Here is a 23757-nt window from a genome sequence, read left to right on the forward strand (position 1 = left end):
CTGCTCTGTGTCTTTACTTCTCATTCCCTCAGCACAATTAGTTATTATTACATTTTCTTATGTATTGCGAAATAAAATCTCTTAATATCTTTTCCTTTTGCAATGTCAATAGAGCACTTCATGCTGCTAGTCTCTTTATTCAGATTTTTCTTATCTTTTTAGTTTATTGCCCCAAAGGAATCATTCCTCACTTATGTTATTAGAACTGTTTATTTCGATGAACATTTTAACAACTTACGGTCACTGTTTATGAAAGTTGTCACTGACTCAGCCTTGAGGCTGAAGCCATCCGTGCCCTGGGTGTGCAGAGCCGAGGCTGCAGGAGTGTGCCAGCACTGCCAGCAAGCTGGGTCGGTGCAGAGAGTGTGGGATGTTGATAAGCAGGACATCGCTGAGCCTCTTCTCTTGCAGAGCCAGCAGCATGGTGGGTTTGAACCCAAAATACATGTTGAGGTGCTTTATTCTAAAAAAAAGCATGCCCCTAAAAAGCTATTAAAAGTGATATTGAAACTGGAACTGAAAGAATGTATTTTCAGTGTCAGAAAATAACTGACATGGGGTATTGACTCATGTTCTCTTTAGAAATGACTGCAGGAATTGCCTCCCTTCAGCTGCCAACTCCTACAGCGCTGCAGTGAGCTGGGAAGGACCGTGTACACATACTTCAGTGCAAAGAGCGGTGTCTTATTTTAATCTGCCTGAAATGAAAAATCTTCTGATTTTGCCCTGTAGTGATGAGTTGTGTGTACTAGCTTCATTTTTCAACTCTGCAGAAAGGGCAGTAACCTTAAGGTGAAGGAAAAGGCAGCAAATGGCTGGGAGTGCTTACTTCTTGAACCACCGCAAATACATTTAGTAAAGGATGCCTGCCAGTGCCCAAATGAATGAATAAATATTAACGCTGCCTATGCAATATGAACACAGAGAGCAGTAAATAATTTTGTAAGGTGTAAAAGAGCTGTGTAATAGGAAATACTGGTTGGAATTTAGTTGCCTTATATTTGAAGTGGAAACTCCATTATATTGCATTGTCATTTTTTTAAGGTAGCACATCTAATTGAAGGAATGATAACTGGCAAAAAAAAAGCAGTAAAATTACAATTAAATCAGCAATAAAAATAAAATATCAGATGACTGTGAATGTCTTGAGTATAGAATGCTCCAAAAGCAAAATAAGGAGAACAAACAAACAAACAAAAACCCAAAGACATCACAGAAAGTATATTTAACAAGAGAGAAAAAAGGAATTTTAAAATTTTAAATTTCATGGTCAAAATTGCAAAATTCTAAAGAAGAATTTTTAAAAAATATAGAGGAAATAAATAGGAAATCAGATAATGAGCAAAGTCCCTCAAGAGAGAAAAAGAACAGTCTTTTTTCAAATAAATTGATTGTAAGAGTTATTAATTGAGCACCAGGTGTATTGGAAAAACAAAGTAGTTGACTGTATATGCGGGGAACCAGTAAGGTAAGCTGCTTCATTCGAGACAAGCGCATGCTGTGCCCACAGAGAAAGGGGAGAAAAACATTGACTTTAGCAACTAGATGCTAGTGTAAATGTGTGCAATACACTTGATAAAGGTGGAGGTCTGGGATAATACTAACATTTCTAAGTGGTTACAGCTGGAAAGACAAGAGAGCAACTGATGATGAAACAAGGATCATGGAAAATGGGAAATGGCATTTGATGGGCAATGAAAACAAGATATGACCTTTTGGTCATAAATTAAATGTTTGTATCTGCTTCCTAGGCACCTGCTTGTAATCCTCCCTAAGGATTTAATGGATAAATAAAGTAGCTAAGTGATTCAATAGCCTAAGTCCTATTGATTTTCAATGGGTCATTATGTGGGACAAAATAATCTGAATCAGGTCTCAGATTAAAAACTGAGACTTTCTAAACACAGACCCTTCAGACACAGCAAAGTTATCAGATTTTTTAGCTTTTATATTCACTTCCTCTGAGACTCTTTGTTAATTCTTACTTTGAATCTCTTTCTTCTATGTTTGCAAAAGAGAACAGGAGATTGAAACAGTAATACTACTGCCTTTGGCACTCTCTCTCCCTCTCTCGTGCTTCAGTTACAGGACATACTTGCAAGTGCAGATATATAAAACTCTGGCAGTCTCCTCATCAGCATGTCTGTGGCACTAATTCAGGGATGGAAAATACCACGCTGTGATCTTACAATTTGCCAGAACACGGCTTTGTTTCCTTTTTGAGTTCATAACCTCTTACCATCAGAAAATAGATTGGAGAAAGCATTATGTTGAGCAGTTCCGTGTTCTGCATAGTGTTTCTTTTGGATTTTACTATTATTGATACGGAAGACTGCTTAAAAAAATGTGGTTTAGGACCAACAAAGGTGATGGGTGAGCCAAAGCTACGATTTGTGAAATGATTGCTGTGATCTTTTTGGAAGCAGGACAGCAATTATTGATGTATCTTTAAAGAATTCATTTTTGAGTAATGAGCATGTAAAAAGGATTGGTTTGCTCCTACCTTAAATGAAAAAAAAAAAAGTTTTCTTCCTGTGCTCTTATACTTGGGAAATTATTCTGACATGCCTGCCCAAACAAGGCAGGGATACTTGGCCTATACCCTTCTGGTCATGAATATCATTGATATCTCTGATATGTACATGCCCGTGCTATGCTGATGAATTCTGTGCCTTATATTTGAAGAATTCTATGTCTAATCAAATTGTTCTTTGCTAATTTTCACATGTAAGAAGTGACCAGCTGTTTATTATTTTAATTTTATTGAAATTTATTTAATTAGATTGAAAAGTACATCTCTAGGTATCAGAGCTGAAAGTGTCACAGCACTGGTCTCCTACAGATTTGGATGTACAAATGGAAGAAACAGTACTGCAGTTAGATACGATTCTGCAATAGCAAGAATTCTCAGGAGTTCCTGTATAAAGATGCATATATGTCTAAAGGGATAAATTGTACTCTTGTGGTTTGCTCTCTGAATTTGTCAAAGATACAAGCCAAATCCTACTCTCATTTCTGAATCTGTCCAAATCTAGGGAGTTCATCAACTTTTGTGGAATTATTATCATTCTAATTGGTGTAAAGTAGTAGAATTAGGCTCACACAATCAGGAGCATATTGCTTAAAGAGAAAGTAGTAATAGGCTTTTAATAGATTGTTACAAGCCTAAAAAGGTATTTTAGTCCTTGTAGAATATAGGAGGATATTAATTATTTTGACTTCACACAGCCCAACCAAACCAGCTCACAATTTTCTTTATAGTGTAAGCACTAACATAACTGTTTCCACTTTCCATGCAAAGATTTAAAAAATGGGGATGATGTCTAAACACATGTTTCTTTACACCTTCTCTGGTAAAATACTTAAAATGGGAAAGTGTTCTTTAATTATTTTTCTTTTTGATCTGATATAATTGCATTGGTAGATAGAATAGTCAAATAGAGCCGATGAGTAGACTGAAAATGTAACTTAGACACTGAGACACTTGGTATATAATATAGTCTCGTGCTTCTCTTGTTGAGCCCAAGACATTCTGTGTCAAAAATATATGAGAGTGTGGCAACAAGCAAGAGGGAGCAAACCTTTGTCCTGTAGTGGTTGGACTGGGATGCTATGACTGGGGAGATCTGGTTCTTTTCCTACTTACTAGCTTTAAAATGCACAAGTGTCCCAGAACAGACCCCAGGACAAGACAGGACAGAGGGATGAGTCCTTTGCAGCTTTTCTTCCCACAAACAGGAGCAGGACCCTCTGGAATTTCAATGCAGAAGTGCCTGCTTTGCAAATCACATTGCTTAGGAGAGCAAGACCACCTCAGTGCTTCAGCTTATCAACACAGTGTCCTTTCTGATCATGGCATTAAGGAATCTTTATGCAAGATATTTTGCAGGGGGAACTTTCAAGAGCCTAGATTGGGTGCCAGTAATGAAATAAATAAGAACTCCTAGAATTTTTTTTTCCGGTAGGTTAACTATGATGGAGAACTTCACAAGCATCCACAGCTGGAAGCTGATTTGACAGCAGTGAGAGAGATCTATGGACCTAATGCGGTATCTCTCAGGTATGTCGTTGACCCTTCTGTATTGTGGAACCATTAATGTTTTGGAGATTGACTTCCATGTGGACCTTCCCTTGCTGCCAAAACACAAGTCTCTTCTGATGATTTCTGTATATTGTGGCAAAAGGAAGGAGCACTGCTGGCTAGCAATAATGCTAGTTTTGTTTTTTCTTTTTGTGGTTGAGTACTGATACAACTGGCTATGCTGAGAACAAGCCCTGGATGCTGTTCTAAACTATCATTGTCTTTTGCAGTTCAGTCGGTATTTGATCAGGCTGTTGTATTTTGTTGAAAATTACTATTCAGCATTACTCTAAACCCTTGTTAAACTTTTCTGTCATATCCTGTCTTTTACCCTGGAGGTGAACAAGAGGTGAATAAGAGATTTAGTAAATGCTTTCCCTAGGGAAAGGTTGAAGGAATTGGATTTGTCTAGTCTAGAAAAAAGACAGAAAGAGAGGACATAATACCAGTTATTCAAAAAATAAAGCCATTTGCAGATAGGAGGAGTGATCAAATGTTCTCTGTTGTCATCATGAGAGAGACAATACAAAAGTAGCTTTGTTGGCAACAAACAAGAATTTGATTAGATTTTAGGAAAGCTTTCTAATTGTGGGAAACTAAAGTATCCTACAAAGGGAAGTGGTGGAACCTAAGTCAGGGGTGGATTGCAAGGAGTAATTACACAAAAATTCTGTTGGGCATATATGAGTGTGCATGACTCTGCCATAGGGTATAGTTGTATATTTTTAATATGCTTCAGGTCTTTTATAACTTCATTTTCCATCTATGTAATCTTAATAATTTCATTAAAATAGCAGGTAGGCAGATGGAACAGACCTGTCAGATATATTACAAAGAAAATATCAAAGTTGTCATACAAACCAAGTAATAAAATACAGAGAAGATAATAACCTTAGGCATACATATATTGCAAGTAACAATTCCCATTAACCTCTAAACAATAAGCTCTGTTATTTTAGTCTAAGAAGAGAGAGTATGTCTACAACTATGGTGTACTATACATTTTCAAATTAAGTGGAAATTCATTACATTTCGAGGACCTGAGGAATTAAAATCCAAATAGTTGTATATGAGCTTAGGAAATCATAGAATCATAAGAATAGTTTGGGTTGGAAGGGACCTTTACAGGTCATCTAGTCCAAATCCCCCTGCAGTGAGCAGGGACATCGTCAACTTGATCAGGTTGCCTGAGCCCTGTCCAGCCTGACCTTCAATGTTTCCAGGGATGGGGCCTCCACAACCTCTCTGGGCAACCTGTTCCAGTGTTTCACCACCCTCATAGTAAAAAATTTCTTCCTTATATCCAGTCTAAATCTACCCTCCTTTAGTTTAAAACCATTACCCCTTGTCCTATTGCTACAGGCCCTACTAAAAAGTTTGTCCCCATCTTTCTTATAAACCCTCTTTAAGTATTGAAAGGCCACAACAAGGTCTCCCCACAGCCTTCTCTTCTCCAGGCTGAACAACCCCAACTCTCTCACCCTTTCTTCATAGGAGAGGTGCTCCAGCCCTCGGATTATTTTAGTGGCCCTCCTCTGGACCTGCTCCAACAGGTCCATGTCTTTCCTGTGCTGAGGACTCCAGAGCTGGATGCATGTCTCATGAGAGCAGAGTAGAAGGGCAGAATCACCTCCCTCCCTCAACCTGCTGGCCATGCTTCTTTTGATGCAGCCCAGGATATGGTTGGCTTTCTGGGCTGCAAGTGCACATTGTTGGTTCATGTCCAGCTTTTCGTCCATCAGTACCCCAAGTCCTTCTCTGCAGGGCTGCTCTTGTTCTCTTCATCCCCCAGGCTGTATTGATATCAGGGGTTGCCCCAACGCAGGTGCAGGACCTTGCACTTGGCCTTCTTGAGGTTCTCACAGGTCCACCTCTCCAGCTTGTCCAGGTCTCTCTGGATGACATCCCATGTCAACTGCACCTCTCAGCTTGGTGTCATCTGCAAACTTGCTGAGGGTGCATTCGATCCCACTGTCTATGTCATTGATGAAGATATTAAATAGTACTGGTCCCAATACAGACCCCTGAGGGACACCACTCATCACTGATCTCCATCTGTACATTGAGCCATTGACCACTACCCTCTGGATGCAACCATCCAGCCAATTTCTTATCCACCAAACAGTCCACCCATCAAATCCATATCTCCCCAGTTTAGAGAGAAGGATGTTTTGGGAGATTGTGTCAAAGGCTTTACAGAAGTCCAGACAGATGACATCTGTAGCTCTTCCCTTGTCCACTGATGGAGTCAGTCCATCATAGAAGGCCACTAGGTTGGTCAGGCAAGACTTGCCCTTGGTTAAGCCATGCTGGCTGTCTTGGATCACCTCCCTGTCCTCCATGTGCCTTAGCATAGCTTCTAGGAGGATCTGTTCCATGATCTTCCCAGGCACAGAGGTGAGGCTGACAGGTCGATAGTTCCCTGGTTCCTCCTTTCTACCCTTTTTTAAGATGGGCACAGTGTTTTCCTTCTTCCAGTCCCCAGGGATGTCACCTGACCGCCATGACTTTTCAAGTATCATGGAGTGGCTTGGCAACTACATCAGCCAATTCCCTCAGGGCTCTGGGATGCATCTCATCAGGTCCCATAGACTTGTGTATATCCAGGTTCCTCATATGGTCACAAACCTGATCTTCTCTTACAGCAGGAGGGTCTTTACTCCCCCAGTCCCTGCCTTGTGGTCCATCCACTCGAGAGGTGTGGGAAGAGACATTGCCATTTAAGAACGAGGCAAAAAATTGTTGAGTACCGTAGCCTTCTCCTCATCCGTTGTCACAATTTTGCCAGTCGTGTTTATCAGTGGGGGTACGCTTTCTTTGACCTTCCTTTTCTGGATGACATACCTATATAAGCCCTTCTTATTATTCTTTGCGTCCCTTGCCAAGTTCAGCTCCAGCCGTGCCTTGGCCCTCCTGACCCCACCCCTACACAACCGGGCAGCATCCCTACACTCTTCCCAGGATACCGGCCCCTGCTTCCACTGCCTGTGCAGTTCCCTCTTGCCCTTTAGTTTCACTGGCAGGTCTTGACTCATCCATGCCAGTCTCTTGATGTCCTTTCCTGCTTTCTTGCACCTGGGGATTGAGAGCTGTTGCACTCTATGGAAAGCATCCTTAAAGATCTGCCAGCTCTGTTCTGTTCCCTTGTCCCTGAGGGCAGTTTCCCATGGGGGTCCTATTGACTAACTCCTTGAACAGCTAGAAGTTTGCTTTCCTAAAATTCAGGGTCCTGACTTTACTCTTTGCCTGTCCCATATTCCTCAGGACTGCAAACTCCACCACGGCATGATCACTGCAGCCCAGGCTGCCTCCAGTCTTGACGTCACCGATGAGCTCACTTGCATTGGTGACCATCAGGTCCAGTATCGCATCCCCTCGGGTAGGGCTGTCTATTACCTGGCTTAAGAAGTTATCCTCAATGCACTCCAGGAGTCTCCTGGATTGCCTACAGCTCACTATGCTACTTTTCCAGCAGATGTTGGGGTTGTTGAAGTCCCCCAGCAGGATGAGAGCTTGCGAACGCGATGCCTCCTGTAGCTGGAGTAAGAAGGCTTCGTCGATAGGCTCCCCTTGATCAGGCGGTTTGTAGTAAACACCAACCACAAGGTTCCCTTTGTTGCCTTGGTCTCTAATTCTTACCCATAATCTTTCAACCTGCTTGTGGCTATTCTTCAGAGGCAGCTCTTCACAATCTATCAATTTCTTGATGTAGAGGGCAACCCCTCCGCCCTTCCTTCTCCAGTTGTTCCTTCTGAACAGCCTGTAGCCATTGATAGTTACACTCCAGTCATGGGATTCGTCCCACCAAGTTTCAATAATGGCAAGTAGGTCGTAGCTTTCCAGCAGCACAGTGGCTTCCAGCTCCTCCTGTTTGTTGCCCATGTTGCGTGCATTGGTGTAGAGGCACTTCAGCTGGGCTGTCAGCTGTGTCACCTTCTTAGAGGAACACCCCTTAATTCCTTTGAGGTATTTCCCCAGTGTTTCCTTGTTGGCTCCAATTACTTCAGGAGCCCCTGGCTCCTCTCTGTAAGAGTTCAGGTGTGCTCCAGTGTACCCAGCATGTCTCAGAGCAACAGGCTGAGGGCCCTCACTAGCACCCCATCCCTCTAACCTTGGTGTGGCATCCCACAGCTTGTCACAGTCCCCCTTCAAGTCTAGTTTAAAGCTCTGTCAATGAACCCTGCTAGCTTGTGAGCAGAATGAGATATTCATGCAAATGAATTAGATAAACGTTTAGTTGCCAAACTGATAACTATGAAATTGAGAATACCTTGATAATAGGCTTCTAAAATTGAAACATTATATGTAACCTTTCAAAAACTTTAATGCAACTAATTTATTGAATCAACTGTTTCATTGGAAGCATTGCGATCTCCTTGGGCTCACTGTAGTAGAAACTGGTTGCTTTTTGGCTGACTCTATCCCCTTACACAGTATGTAAAAGGGTTCTGATTGGGAGGGCCAGCTCGATTGGCAGATCCCATAGTGTTGGCTAACCAGGTGGCTTTTGCTAAATGTGTATCCCAGTGCTTGAATGTCCCACCCCCCATTGCTCTCAGTGTAGTCTTTAACAGTCCATTGTATTGTTCAATTTTCCTGGAGGCTGGTGCATGATAGGGGATGTGATACACCCACTCAATGCCGTGCTCTTTGGCCCAGCTGTCTATGAGGTTGTTTCAGAAATTAGTCCCCTTGTCTGACTCAATTCTTTATGGGGTGCCATGTTGCCATATGACTTGTTTATCGAGACCCAGGATAGTGTTCTGGGCAGTGCCATGGGGCATGGGATACAGTTCCAGCCAGCCGGTGGTTGCTTCCACCATTGTCAGCACATGGTGCTTGCCTTGGCAGATCTGTGGGAGTGTGATATAATCAATCTGCCAGGCTTCCTCATATTTATACTTCAGCCATTGTTCTCCATATCACAGAGGTTTTAGCTACTTGGCTTCCTTGATTGCAGCACATGTTTCACATTCATGGATAACTTGTGCAATAGCTTTCATGGTCAAATCAACCCTCGAACACAAGACCACCTGTATGTTGCATCTCTCCCTTGATGGCCTGAGGTGTCATGGGCCCACCAAGCTAGAAATAATTCACGCTTATGCTGCCAGTCCAGATCCACCTCAGCCACTTCAATCTTGGCAGCCTGATACCACTGCTGGTTGTTTTGATGTTCTTCAGTGGCCTGACTCGGGTATGCGAGCATCGACATGATGTATATTTACAAAGAGGTTCTGCAACTTGTCATATAGGACTCCATACAGCAGCCTTCCATTTCCAATGCTCTCTGACAAGAGGACAGGACCCATCAGTGAACAGGGCATATTGCTTCTCATTTTCTGGCAGTTTGTTATACAGTGGGGCTTCTTCAGCACGTGTCACCTCCTCCTCTGGTGATAATCCAAAATCTTTGCCTTCTGGCCAGTCCATAATCACTTCCAAGATTCCTGGGCGACTGGGGTCTCCTATTCGAGCCCATTGGGTTACCAGTTGAACCCATTTACTCCATGTAGCATCAGTTGCATGGTGTGTTGAACATCCAGCACAGCACTGGCAATCGGGGTGCCAGGAGCAGCTGTGCCTCAGTACCAACCACTTCTGAAGCAGCTGGAGCCCCTTCATATGCTGCCAATATCTCTTTTTCAGTTGGAGTATAGCGGGCTTCAGACCCTCTGTATCCCCGACTCCAAAAACCTAGGGGTCGACCCCGGGTCTCCCCATGTGCTTTCTGCCAGAGGCTCCAGGTAGGGCCATTCTCCCCGGCTGCAGCGTAGAGCACATTTTTTACATCTTGTCCTGCCCGGACTGGCCCAAGAGCTACTGCATGAACTATCTCCTGTTTAATTTGATCAAAGGCTTGTCGTTGCTCAGGGCCCCATTTGAAATCATTCTACTCCTAGGTCACTTGATAGAGAGGGCTCACGATCAGACTGTAGTGTGGAATATGCATTCTCCAAAAACCCACAACACCTAAAAAAGCTTGTGTTTCCATTTTGCTAGTTGGTGGAGACATGGCTGCTATTTTGTTGATCACATCCATTGGGATCTGACGACGTCCATCTTGCCATTTGATTCCTAAGAACTGGATTTCTCGTGCAGGTCCCTTCACCTTACTTGGTTTTATGACAAAACCGGCCTTCAGAAGGATTTGGACTATTTTCTTCCCTTTTTCAAAAATATCTTCTGCTGTGTTGCCCCACACGATGATGTCATCAATGTATTGAAGGTGTTCGGGAGCTCCACCCTGTTCCAGTGCCATCTGAATCAGTTCATGAGAAATGGTAGGGCAGTGTTTCCACCCCTGGGGCAGTCAATTCCAGGTGTACTGGATGCCCCTCCAAGTGAAAGCAAACTGCGGCCTTGTCGTGGTTTAGCCGGCAGCTCAGCCCCACACAGTCGCTCGCTCACTCCCCCACCGGTAGATGGGGGAGAGAATCAGAAGGGTAACGCTCGTGGGTTGGGATAAGAAGAGTTTAATAATTAAAATTAAAAGAAACAACAATAGAAATGTAATGTAAAGGAGAACAACGAGAGGCGCAAAGCCCCGGGGAGAGGAGAGGAGAGGAGAGGAGAGGAGAGGAGAGGGGAGGGGAGGGGAGGGGAGGGGAGGGGAGGGGAGGGGAGGGGAGGGGAGGGGAGGGGAGGGGAGGGGAGGGGAGGGGAGGGGAGGGGAGGGGAGAGGAGAGGAGAGGAGAGGAGAGGAGAGGAGAGGAGAGGAGAGGAGAGGAGAGGAGAGGAGAGGAGAGGAGAGGAGAGGAGAGGAGAGGAGAGGAGAGGAGAGGAGAGGAGAGGAGAGGAGAGGAGAGGAGAGGAGAGGAGAGGAGAGGAGAGGAGAGGAGAGGAGAGGAGAGGAGAGGAGAGGAGAGGAGAGGAGAGGAGAGGAGAGGAGAGGAGAGGAGAGGAGAGGAGAGGAGAGGAGAGGAGGAACGAACCGCCGAAACAAACCGCCCGCACCGCAGCCACCCGACGCCGCGCCGCCCCCCCCCGCGCTGCCGCTGCCACTGCCCCCCCTCAATATACTGGTCATGGTGTCACATGGTATGGAATGAACCTGCCATTGGCCAGTCGGGGTCAGCCGCCCCCACCACGGCCCTGCCCCTCCCAGCCCCCCCGCCACGCGGCAGAGCGCGGGAAGCTGGAAAGGTAGCCGACCCCCACAGTGAGGAGAATTAACCCCTTCTCAGCCAAAACCAGCACAGGCCTGCACTCTGCTGCCAGAGGGATTGAGAAGAATGCATTATCACTATCAGTTGTGGCATACCACTTGGCTGCCTTTGACTCCAGTTAGTATTGAAGTCCCAGCATGTCCGCCACAGCAGCACTCAACGGTGGAGTGACTTCATTCAGTCAACAATAGTCTACTGTTAGTCTCCACTCTCCATTAGACTTCCGGACTGGCCATATGGGATTGTTAAAGGGTGAGCGGGTCTTGCTGATCACTCCTTAGCTCTCCAGTCGACAAATGAGCTCATGGATGGGAATCAGGGAGATTCAGTTGTTTCGATATTGCTGCCAGTGCACTGTTGCAGTAGCAATCGTCTCCTTTGACCCCCTGCAACCCCAAAACAGAAGGTTCCTTCGAGAGACCAGGCAAGGTAGACAGCTGTTTAATTCTCTCCGTCTCCAAGGCAGCTACACCAAAAGCCCACCTGTACCCTTTTGGGTCCTTGAAATACCCTCTCCTGAGGTAGTCTATGCCAAGCATGCACGGAGCCTCTGGGCCAGTCACAATGGGGTGCTTCTGCCACTCATTCCCAGTGAGGCTCACTTCGGCCTCCAATACAGTTAGCTCTTGGGATCCCCCTGCCACTCCAGCAATGCTGATGGGTTCTTGCCCCTAATTTGATGGCATTAAGGTGCACTGTGCACCAGTGTCTACTAAATCCTTATACTCTTGTGGGTCTGATGTGCCAGGCCATTGGCTCCACACAGTCCAGTAAACCCAGTTGTCCCTTTCCTCCACCTGGCTGGAGGCAGGGCCCCTCTAGTCCCGATCGTGGCATTCGCAACTCACTTACTATAAATGCAAATCAGTAGTCCCTCTATTAAGGTCAGAAATAAAATCAGTGCTTCTACTCCTCTGTCTGGTGAACTGCTTACTGGAAACTGGAGCAGCACCTTTCCTTTGATGTGCCCCCTCCCCTCCCAGCTTCTTGTGCCCCTGGCAGAGCATGTGAAGCTGGAAAAGTCCTTGACTAGTGCAAGCACTACTTAGCAAGAACTAAAACATCAGTGTGTTATCAATATTATTCTCATACTAAATCCGAAACACAGCACTATACCAGCTACAGTGAAGAAAATTAACTCTATCCCAGCCAAATCCATGACAGGTTTCAGTGTAGCAGACAGTCTAGCACTGGGAATATTGATCCAGTCTCTGTAGATATGTATTTTATCACCATTCTGCTTTTACAGACAAGATTATATTTTATAATGTCTTCTCTGTTATAAGTGCTTCTAGGTTGAGGAGTATCTTAAAGAACTCTAATGTAATGTAATTCTTTCCTTTCAGGGAATATGGAGCCATTGATGATGTAGATATTGATCTACATATTGATGTTAGCTTTCTTGATGTAAGTAATCTAATCACAGGATTACATAATGAACATTAATACCCATTTAATTCTGCTATACATCAGACTGTCTAGACAACCACTGAGACATTCCTTTTTCAGAGCCTTGATCTTCATAAGTGGCTGTCACATTATTGATTGCTACTCAGTGGAAAGGTTTCCTTTTCCTTTTATGATCACAATGTTAGAATGTTTTGTAGCCTTTTATTTACTGCACATGTATTTCCTTTCAAGCATGATTTGTGAATTGTAAATGTTTTAACTGATATAAATGAAATAATACTTTTTTTTTTGCTCTCCTAGACATTAGTTAGGTGAAAGCACTTCATAGAGTCCTGGGGGGAAGATGACCTTGGCTGGAGCTTTCCTGTGTGCTTCTCAACATCTTCAGCTGATTAGGGAGAGGCTTGAGTGGCAAAGGAGACAGGATAGTGGTGCTGTCAACTGGCAGCATGGCTTCTGTAACAGTTATGCTGTCATTAACTCCACACTTTCTCACCTCATCTGTGCAGTAACTTCCTGTCCTCTAGATGCAGAATGAAAATTAGTGCTTTTAGGGGCATCATTACCTTTTGCACAGCTATGTCATATTCTCAGGTCAGCATAGCACATAAGCTCTCAGGCTCTTCTAAAATTTAAGAAAATCTGATCATACCTTGAATTATTTTAATCAGTCTTGAGGAGCAAACGTTTCTTTTGCCCTATGTTATGGGATGAGTTTCCTTTCTGTCTTTATTTGCTCCTTTGCTTCTCAGCTTTGAAGCAGTAGCTCATGATAGATGGGAACATGTCTGCCTGTGCTGCAGATGTACTGTTGCGTAGAAACCTGTGCTCAGTTTAAATGAGCATACTCAAGAACTGGAAGCAGTCTATCACTGCTCTTAGAGACATCAGCAGGCAATATTTTGTCCTAAATCTCAAGTTTAAAGTTGGAGTAGATATTCCACAACTGGGTAAATGGATGGATGGTGTTTATAACAACCCTAAGGTAGACTGACAAAATACAGCAGTTCCTCATGATGGCTAATGGCGCCTGTTGTTTTCTTTTTATCTTGAACTAGGAAGAGATTGCTGAGGCTTGGGATGTAATTCGCACAGAGCCTATAATAGTGCGATTGCACTGTTCACTTACACAGTATTTAAATGGTCCAGGTTAGTCACCTGTGTATTCTTCATGTGCCTTGTATGGTGTATTGGTCTGAGCCATGTACTAAGTGATAGATACTCATTTACTGCCAAATCTTTGACCCTGCATGTATTTAAATCTACTGCTGAGAGCAGTCCTACTGGTTTGAAATTATGCTTGCATATATTTGCATGGCTAGGCCCTCAATAATGGCATGGGCATCTAGTTTAAACTTTCATAGGTTGAGTTTTTGAACTTGTTTTCTTTATATCCTTTGAAATGCAGCTGCTTTCCCTAGGAACCAGGGGTTAAGGAATAAAGATTGACAGTTTCTAATATGTGATTTCCTGATTTTGGAAATCAGGGATCATCTCACAGATGCAGCTATCACTGATAAGGTATACATACACAGATCTGTGCAGCACATTAATATGCCCTTTTTCATGCACCTTTGAAGAATCAGGCCATGATAATTATCCTGCCAGCTTCTGATTTCTGTATGACTGTGTGAACTCTGGGGATCTTTAAATTTGAATGAGAATTTTATAATGTTATGTTGACATCCTACTCTCTGGTTGTTACGTGACTAAAGCTTCCTCATGAGAGTAAAAATGGTCAAACTCATGAAGAATCAACTGAGACTGAAGATTTGGAAACATTCATATGCAAGAGTCAACTTCAGATATATTTTTACAATGGGAAGTCAGAACTAAGTATGTAATTTAGATCATAACTTGTCTGGCTTTGGAGGCTTCTAGTGCAAGCTGTCAGTTCAGGCTTGTATCTGTGGGAAAATTCTGCCTCTGGAAAATGAATAGATAATTCCAGTCATAATATGTTTAGCAAAATATGTCCCAATGAGCTATTTTTATAGGATATGTTGTCTGCCAGTTTTAACTATAAGCTATATCCTATTCATTCAAATAAGCATTGCATTGCATCAGTCATTATTTTTTTGCTTGACTTTGGTCTTTTTGTCAGTATTTTATTGCTTCAATCTTTTTTGTAAATATGCAGATCTTAAAATATGTATTTGCCATAGCAGGTAGCAGTGTTAGGATTCAGAATATTTCTATCAAAATGTAATTTAAAAAATAAAAAGTGCAGCAAATAAGAGAGGGCGAAGCATGAAAAGCAGCGTGCAGTAAGAAATGATCTAGTGAAATGAGAAGTAACAACAAGATATCTTCTGCATCATTGACAAGGTGAAAACAGGAAGCTTAGTTCCCAGTCCTGCAGCTGACATTGGGGGAATGCCTGAGTACCAAGAAAGGCAAGATCAGGGCCAGAGGCAAGTGCTTTGCTACTACTGATTTTATGAGCTCAGCTGCTATTGCATTCATGTTTCTTTGTTTATCAGAAAAGGACAATGAGATCCACTATCTTTTTTGTTAACAAAACTCTTTCTCTGTGTATTACTCTTTGCCCTTAATTATGTTGTTTTGAGACTACCAGGCCATAACTTTATGCTACATATTTTTTTCCTATAGTACTTTCTGTTCATTGAGAAAAGAAACAGAAATGCAGTATACTCCAAAGCACAATGGGAGGTATACATACCACATTGTAGCTGTTTAATATTCTGATTTTAGATAGTCATTCTTCTAGTTAATTCCTTGTCTCATTATTGTACCTGTGGGCAGTTTCTCCCACATGCCTTAGAAACCTGTCTTACATTAGGATGAATCAGCCTTTGGAGGTACTGAGCTGTCTCCTCTGGCTCTAGAGCTTAGACAACAATTGTAGTCTAAATGTCAGGTTTTACGATTGCTGATCTATTTTATCAAAATCAGATTTTATGATTGCTGATGATTCTAACTGAAAATATTCTCCCCCTACCGTGTGTTCTAAATTTGACAATCTAAAGACATTGATACCCCTAATCAAATCATTTATCCCTTTTGAAAAATATATCAGTTTGTCTTTATAAGATCAGATTATATTTGAACAATAACATTAGAGAAAAGGTATATACAGTGCTTTGAACTAAGTGAAATTGGATGGCCAGGTTTTATATATAGATAGTATTTTATTTTAAAAATTAATTTATTAAAGTGAAATTAAGGATAAACTGACATTCTGAATAAAATCTGGCTGAGTGATCAGAATAATGTAGATTTTAAAATACTGATTTTCTTTTTCTACTGAAATTTGAATGAACCCCGGATTTTTTGTTTTCATTCCTTTTTATTTTACTATAGTCATTACTTCCTTATGTAATTCAAAATATAAAGTCTATTTGTGCTTGTAATATGTGTTGGCTGTTTTTCTGCCTCGAGGACCTGAGACTCTCTTAACAAGTGCTGGATTCCATCTGTCACTTCTATCTAGTAAATGTTATTAAAGGATTTTAGTAATAGCAGGAGCTAATTTCCAGCTTTCACCCCTTACACTTTCAATTTTCTGACAGATGAATATGGATATACCAACATTAGGGCGTGTCTTGAGGAAAATTCCAGGCACTTAGATTATGAATCTTGTATTAAAACACCCTCAGAAAGAAAACCCAGATATTAGTTAATTCAGTTTATTCCACTCTAGGTTTTCTTTGTAGTCATAGGAACTGTAGTGTGTAAAGACTACTTACTTAGAAGAAAGTTTAAGAGATTAGATGAGATGAATTACCAGTCCAGATACATTTAATATGATGCTGCTCTCTAGTACTTCTGTAATATATAAAAAAAACCCAAAACAAAACAAAAAAAACCCCACCCAACATATATTTATGTAATTAAAGTTAGTGGGAAGAGATACATTTTGGGGAATTCAATTTCTAAAATACTCATTTGTAAAATTACAAATTATATTGGCTAATATTCCAAAAAGGACCATTCATTTCTTCCTAGACTTAGATGACGTGTCTGCTTTCACCATTGCTTCAATGACATTGCCTATAGTAAAGGTCCAGATAGAACAGGGTCCTTAAATGTGACTTGTATGGTCATGAGTTCTTGATTATTGCTTTAAGTTCATATATCAACAATATCTCCTTTTTCCATAGTGCCAACTGTGGATGTATTTCAGATCTCTACTAAGGAAAGATTTGGGCTGGGACATCAGCTGAAAAAGTAAGTCTGGAAAAGTGTAAACTCCTGTTTTTAAGTAAATATTAAGCTCTCCGTTCCCAGACCATGTCAAGTAGGATAAAATTCACGGGTTGTCAGGTTAGTTGGATCAAAGTATTTTGAACTTGTTTTTCTTTAAATAAAAAATAACAGATTTTGCCTTTTTAAGTTCAGTTTTGACAGTTGTTGGAGAGAACTTGATTTGTGCTGCCTGCCAGGGTTTTCTGTCACTTTACTGCTATTTAGGAAGAAAGCTACAAAAGTTCAGAAAGACTGTAGCTAGGAGTGTTCAGTTTCACGTTTTTGCTTAGATTGTGAAGCCTCTGGAGCAGCAATCATTTTTAGCATCATGCATACCCTAAGGGGGCTATGCTTTCATGGTGGCCTCTAGGATGTACCACAGTAGTTAGGTCATCCATGTTTTGTAGGACAAGAGGGAAGAATACTTGAAAAAATTAGGAGTTTCATGTGTTCATAGTACTATTCAATTTAATAACATTTTGCTGAGTCTTCTTTTCACATATGCTTTTGTATGTGTAATAAAGTGACAAGAATATAGGCATAAATATCTGACCCTTACAATGGTAAGAATCCCTTAAGGAAAAAAATCTTTTGCTGTTTGGTGTTTAAAGACATTCAGTGCAGCATTTTCGTAATCATACAAATGAAGCAATGTTATTAAAATCTCTATGGTATATGACTTTGAAGAAAAAAAAATAAAAGCTCCCCAAGCATGAAAAGTCTCTTAAAACATTTCAGTATTTACAGTGTCTCAGATTTGTGCATTGGGTAATTACCAAAGGTTCCCATAAGACATTTTCAGGTACATATCTGCTTAATTCACAGTTGAGCTGAAGTCAGCATACCTATGAACTCTGTGGCCCCTCATGGCTGTGAGCAACAGGATATTCATCTTTGAAGAGTCAATAAAATTTTTATATAGTCCATAACAACTTCCACTTTGACTTTATCACTCATAGACCCCCCACTGTTAGATTAGAGTAACAGAGTAATTTGGCTTAGAAGGGACTGCTGGAGGTCACCTAGTGCACCGTCCTGCTTCAAGTAAGGCTGACTTCAAAGTTAGATTAGTTCACTTCAGGGCCTCAGGCAGCTGAGCTGTGAAAATCTTGGGCCTTTGTGGGCAACCTGTTGTACTTAACCAGTCTTCTGTGGATGTCTTTTCTTTATAGCCTTTATGATTTTTAGCTTCACTTGCTATGAGTTGTGACCACTGCCTTTTGCTGTGCATCTCGGGGAATCATATGGCTCTGTCTTCTCTGTAAATCCCTTTGGGTAGCGTAATATTCAACATCCCTACCTTCATGTTTGTGCTTTAGGAGAATATGTTCCTACTTGAGCAGCGTGGATGCTGTAGCCTACCTCTGTAGTCACTTGAGAGACAGATGCCTATAGTTGGATAGAATGCCTTTGAATCAGTTTGTCTCTAGATCTCCATGAGAGGCATAATTATAGAAGTCTTGCAGTAGTTGTTTACACAGATTGTATTCTCAATAAGAGTTCCATGTGAATTAGTTTTATGCAGGGAAAAAAAAGTATTTTTGAGGAGCTGAAGCACCCAATTGTCAGTCCACATATGTGACAGAGAAACTCTGTCTGAGGACATTGCATCATGTCACCTACATGGTGAACTGAGAGACCCTAGTATTAAAGAGAGTATGTCTTGGCTAGGATAAGAAAATTTTTCTTTTTTAATTTGCAGAATCATGCAGACATTTGTTACACAACAGTGGAAGAAGAGCAAAGAGAAATCTAACTGTATGCACAATAAGAAGGTGTCTAACAAAAAGGTGAAATCCCCTCTGCACATCTTTTCTACATTGCACAGGTAATAGCAAGGAAAATGAGCTGTTACCATCATATCCTGTTAAAAATCCACAGCAGACTTCACAAGGTGAAATGCTGACTTTTCTCCACAGAAAAGTGCTCTATTTATATCTTATCTCATGGGTTTCCAGTCCTTGCCTTGCATGACGTCAAAAGTGAACTGGGTACTCTTGCAACTTCTAAGACTATTTGAAGGCAGAGCATTTCAGTGCCCTGCTCTCTGAAACAGCCATGATTAATCTAGGATTGGAAATAATTCATTTTATATTACTTACCTTGGTTGTATTTGTATCTTTACTAGCTTGGTAGCATTTGACTGTTACTTGAATAGCAAGAATATATATATTAAATATATATATTATAGATATTAAATATATTTATATATACATATTAAAAATGTTGTGGTTGTCTAGATGTTCTTTCCACAGCTGTGTATATTTTTAATTTTTAAAACTAGTATGGTCATTAATGAAAGACTGATCTTTAGAGCTGCTGAGCACCCACCCCTCTCCACTGTTGGAGTACATGCATGTTCACCACTTCTGAAATGCAAGCACAGAATTTCAAAGAAGAAAGGCATTAAAAACATAAGAAGTTTGTGAATAGTTCATTTGAATTCATTATGACTTCTTCCAGTTACTCATACTCTTTAAAAAGTGTCTATAAAATCAGGCTCTGATTTTACCTCTTTCAAGAATGTGACTATTTACTCTAGTGTGTTTTCCTGCTTATGAAGGGTTGACAGATCACCCCTTCTGTACATTTGAATTGAATGCTTCTTTGAACATTCCCTTTTTTTGATTAATTTTACCATTCTAAATTCCATGTATAAAAAAGAGAAGCAATACAGTGATCACTCACATTGAAGAAGGGAGGAATGTCAAAGATAACAAAAGATTATTTGTCTTTTCAAAGGTAGAAGAGGAAGATGGTATTTTATGTAGAACGCTTACCCATTCCCTACCATGCCACACACCGTTGCCTAGTGCAGGCTGTAACTTGGGGTTTGGTTTTATTCAGAAAGGGCATATAAAAGCCAGCCTGATCTTTCTCCTCTTGATTTGGCTGCTGCTGCGGTGCCTGTCCAAAGACTGCTCAAACCAAACACAGGGACCCTCTCTCTCTCCCTAGAGCACCATTCCTACCTTCTGTCTGCCCAAGGGTGGTGATGAGCCAACTGCAACAGTGAGTCAACAACCTTCATATGCAATTTCCACTGTCACCACTTGCTAACAGGGTGGTGAAACCTGTCAGCCTCTCCCCTTGGGGTTTCACTTTTTTCTTTTTGATCAAAGCCCAAAAATACTCCAAAGATTGGGGTTGCTTGTAAAATGTAGAAAAAAAATTCAGCATACCTGATACCGGTTCTTTCTTTGCAAGGACAGGTAAACATGAACCTTATAGAAATGTGACAGTTCATGTGAATGTTGTTTAATAAAACCATTTTGTTCTTTACTTTCTGCATTCATAATGTAGGTCCCTCGCATTCTCATTTCTAGTGTTACAGAGCTAGAATTTGTCTAAAACAGGAGAGAAGAGCATGAAATTGTCTTCCACAAAGCACCCAGATTATTTGGATTTAAAAAAAATAATGTTCATTTCAGCTGAATTAAAGCAAGTATCACTGCTCATTACAACTTCCATTGGATCTGGACATAGAATTTGTTATGCTGTGTCCAAAAGACAATAACTTTAATGGGATTATGCCATGATGATTACATAGGAAAGATAGATTTTGATAAGAAAAATGTGATATAATCTTGTATGAAATATGTGGGTTTCATTTCAAAGCTAATCTCTTGAATAAATGGTTTGTTTAGAGACAAAGGGACCTGTTGTGGTTCAGCCTCAGTCAGCAACTAAACACCACGCAGCCACTCGCTCACTCCCCCCACCCCTGTGGGATGGGGGAGAGAATCGGAAGAGCAAAAGAACTTGTGGGTTGAGATAAGAACAGTTTAATAATTACAATAAAATAATAATTATAATAATAATGATTATGATAATAATGACAATAATGATAATATAATAAAATGGAAAAGGAAAAAATACAGAAACACAAACGATACAGCTGCTCACCACCTGCCAACCGACGCTGCCTGTCCCTGAGCCGCGATTGCTTCCCTACCCCCCCCGTCCAGCTCCTCCCAGTTAACATACTGGGCATGACATTACATGATATGGAATATCCCTTTGGCCAGGTTGAATCAGCTCTCTTAGCTGTGCCCCCTCCCCTCCCGGCTTCTTGTGCACCTGGCAGAGCATGGGAAGCTAGAAGAGTCCTTGACTAGTGCAAGCACTACCCAGCAACAACCAAAACACGTGTGTTATCTCAACATTGTTTTCATGCTAAGTTCAAAGCACAGCACTATGCCAGCTGCAGTGAAGAAAATTAACTCTATCCCAGCTAAAACCATGACAGGACCTTTACAAAGAGCTGTAAGGATATAGCTTTAACTCGTCTTAAGTATTAGTCATCTTCTCAATAGATGGGTTTGTGTATAGATAGGAATAAGATGTCCATTTGGTATTGGGAAATTAGTCCTACATACAATTGGTCTTTTTTTTTTTTATGTTGGGCTGTGTTTATCACTAGTCAAATACATAAAGACAGGTGGCACTTAAAAATTTGTACATATGTCTGGATTTACTTGTTTCATTTTCACAAGACTGATTATTCTCTAACTATGTCTTCCCTTTCTATATTTTTAAGGTCGCCAAGTTATCCTCCACCTGGCTGTGGTAAAAATAAATCAAAACTAAAGTCAGAACAGGATGGGATCTCCAAAACTCACAAACTACTGAGAAGGACTTACTCTAACACAGTTAAGGCAGAAGATGTGTGTGCCACAAAATCTTTCAAAACCTTTGGCCACTCATTATCAAATGACCCTAGGGCTGAACAGACAATAGCTATTAAATCGCACAAAGTGTTGAACCGTTCTTGCTATGCAGCTGTCAAGCAGGAGGACTGCATCACTTTAAAGCCCCATAAGCTATTTAGTAGGTCATGTTCTGGGGACCCTCGATGTGAGCACAACAGCACCTTGAAGCCCCACAAACTTTTAAGCAGGTCCTACTCCAGTAATCTTAGAATGGAAGAACTGGATGGATTGAAGAATCACAAGTTACTCAGCAAGACTTATTTCAATGCTTCTAAATCATCCAAAATAGAGCCTTTCAAGGAGTCCACTATAGCAGAGGACAGGAGTCTCTCTCTTACCTCAGGGCTTATTGGTATCTTAACACCATCTTCACCATCACCTTCACAAGCTGCTGTGCGTAATAATTTTATTCTGCTCATTTTCCTCCTATTATTTTCCAAATGTACTATTATGCTTATTATGCAAAGGCATTAATACTTTTCTCATTTCCCCATTTGCTTCATGGGGGAAGCAGCCGTCCATTGACTCGTTCAGGTGCCAAGTCACCTCTCCTTCTGGTCTTTTCAGCTGTGATCATCATCATCATACTGGAAGGAATGCAGTAATGATTTAGCTCACCTCTTGCACATTTGTGCTTTGTGAAAGGTTTAACCTTCAAATGTGTTGGTGGCAGCCGGAAGTTGGGGAAGGAATTAGGCCCATTGTGGCCCCCTTTCTTTCCCCAGTGATAGGATCAATTGGGAAAACAAAGGGTAGCACATATTCTTAAATTTAAGAAAGAGCTCTCAAAAGTCATTCTTCTGCCTCTGCCTCTTAAAAGATAGCTTTTATACTTTAGAGGAAAGAGTGGGTCTGTTTGTGCTCTTTCAAGGCACTGCTCTGTTTTCTGTGTTAGACTTGGGGAGAGGCACTTAGGAGACAGTTCTCTCCACTCCTTTAGCCTGGCAGTATCTTGATGTTCTCAGTGTGCAAAAGCTGATTCTTGCTTGAAATACCATACGTATATTCAAAATAGTGTATTCTGAATAATGAAGTTACACTGTGTGTGTTATGTCTCATGGTAAATTAGTAAACTAAGCTGTGAGCTATACTCAAATCTAAAAGCAGTGATATACTATCATAAAATCATTTATATACATGCTGTGTGGTTGGTTCCTGTAATGTGCACAGCAAAATTAATTTAAGGTGAGCCAATAGACTTTTTACTTCTCACAGTTCAGACATTCATTTTTTTCTGAATCAGCAAAGGATGTCTTAACTTAGCAGACTTTTCTCTCCTGACTTTAATATAAAATGTCTCATTGATTTTGATAAGATAATGAAGAGTTGACTAAGTGGTTTCATTACTGATGTTATCAGCTGATATGGAAAAAATGCAAGCCCTGCTTGACAGTCTGTAAAAACTACCAGTAATTTATTGCTATAATGCATTTACTTTGAGGGAAAATCATCACATACATGGTCACATGCAGTTTGACTGATGTTAGCAGAAGGGCATCAAGAGTCTATGTCACATTTTACATGCAGGCACCTGCATGTGGGTAACCTGGGTGACTAACTGCAATTTGAAGTCAGTGGAATGTGGAAGCAGTGAATCAGGACCCTAATTTCTCTTCAGTTCTCATCTTAAATATTTGAATCTCATATACGAATACAATTAGGAGGATTATTTCCCAGGAGAAAAAAAGGGAAAAGTTTCCCAAATAAGCAGTTAGAGGAATGAAAGGAAATAAGACTATAAACAAACAAACAAAAAAGCTGTAAATGGACTCTTATTCAGAACAGGGGTTGATTGAGATATACCAGCCCAGAGGGAATTTTGTACCTTACTGACTCCTATAACAAAAGTTCCTTCTAATGTATTTGTTGTACATTAAAATAAAAAGACAGAAAGAATCTGAGCACAGAGGTCTGTCAGCATGGTGCTCACAGAAGTGAGATCTTAGTAAATATATAAAAGAAAAAGATTTTTCAGCTGTTCTGAGAGTTACATTAGTCACTCAAGCCTAAGCATATAGTCCATATTTGGACAGACAATACACAGTTAATTTAAAGGAAGTTACCAAATGCCAGTTTATTAGAATGGAGTGAAGGCACTGGTGTTTCCATTTGAGATTAAAGGTTTTGGTATGCTGAGATACAAAACCTCATCAGATCTAAGAACTAAAAAGAAATG

The 23757-nt window shown here is 41.1% G+C and overlaps 1 protein-coding gene across 1 annotated transcript in view; it reads left to right on the plus strand.

The window, feature by feature from the left end:
• LOC142049884 (protein mono-ADP-ribosyltransferase PARP8-like) overlaps positions 1 to 23757 on the plus strand; it is a 192896-nt gene that overhangs the window by 134411 nt on the left and 34728 nt on the right. The window contains 6 exon segments of the mRNA XM_075078047.1: positions 3966 to 4060; positions 12597 to 12657; positions 13719 to 13809; positions 16785 to 16851; positions 18572 to 18697; positions 21410 to 21974. Of these exon segments, the coding sequence (XP_074934148.1) occupies positions 3966 to 4060; positions 12597 to 12657; positions 13719 to 13809; positions 16785 to 16851; positions 18572 to 18697; positions 21410 to 21974 (1005 nt within the window).

Source organism: Phalacrocorax aristotelis, chromosome W (assembly GCF_949628215.1).
Source record: "Phalacrocorax aristotelis chromosome W, bGulAri2.1, whole genome shotgun sequence".
Lineage (NCBI taxonomy): Eukaryota > Metazoa > Chordata > Aves > Suliformes > Phalacrocoracidae > Phalacrocorax > Phalacrocorax aristotelis.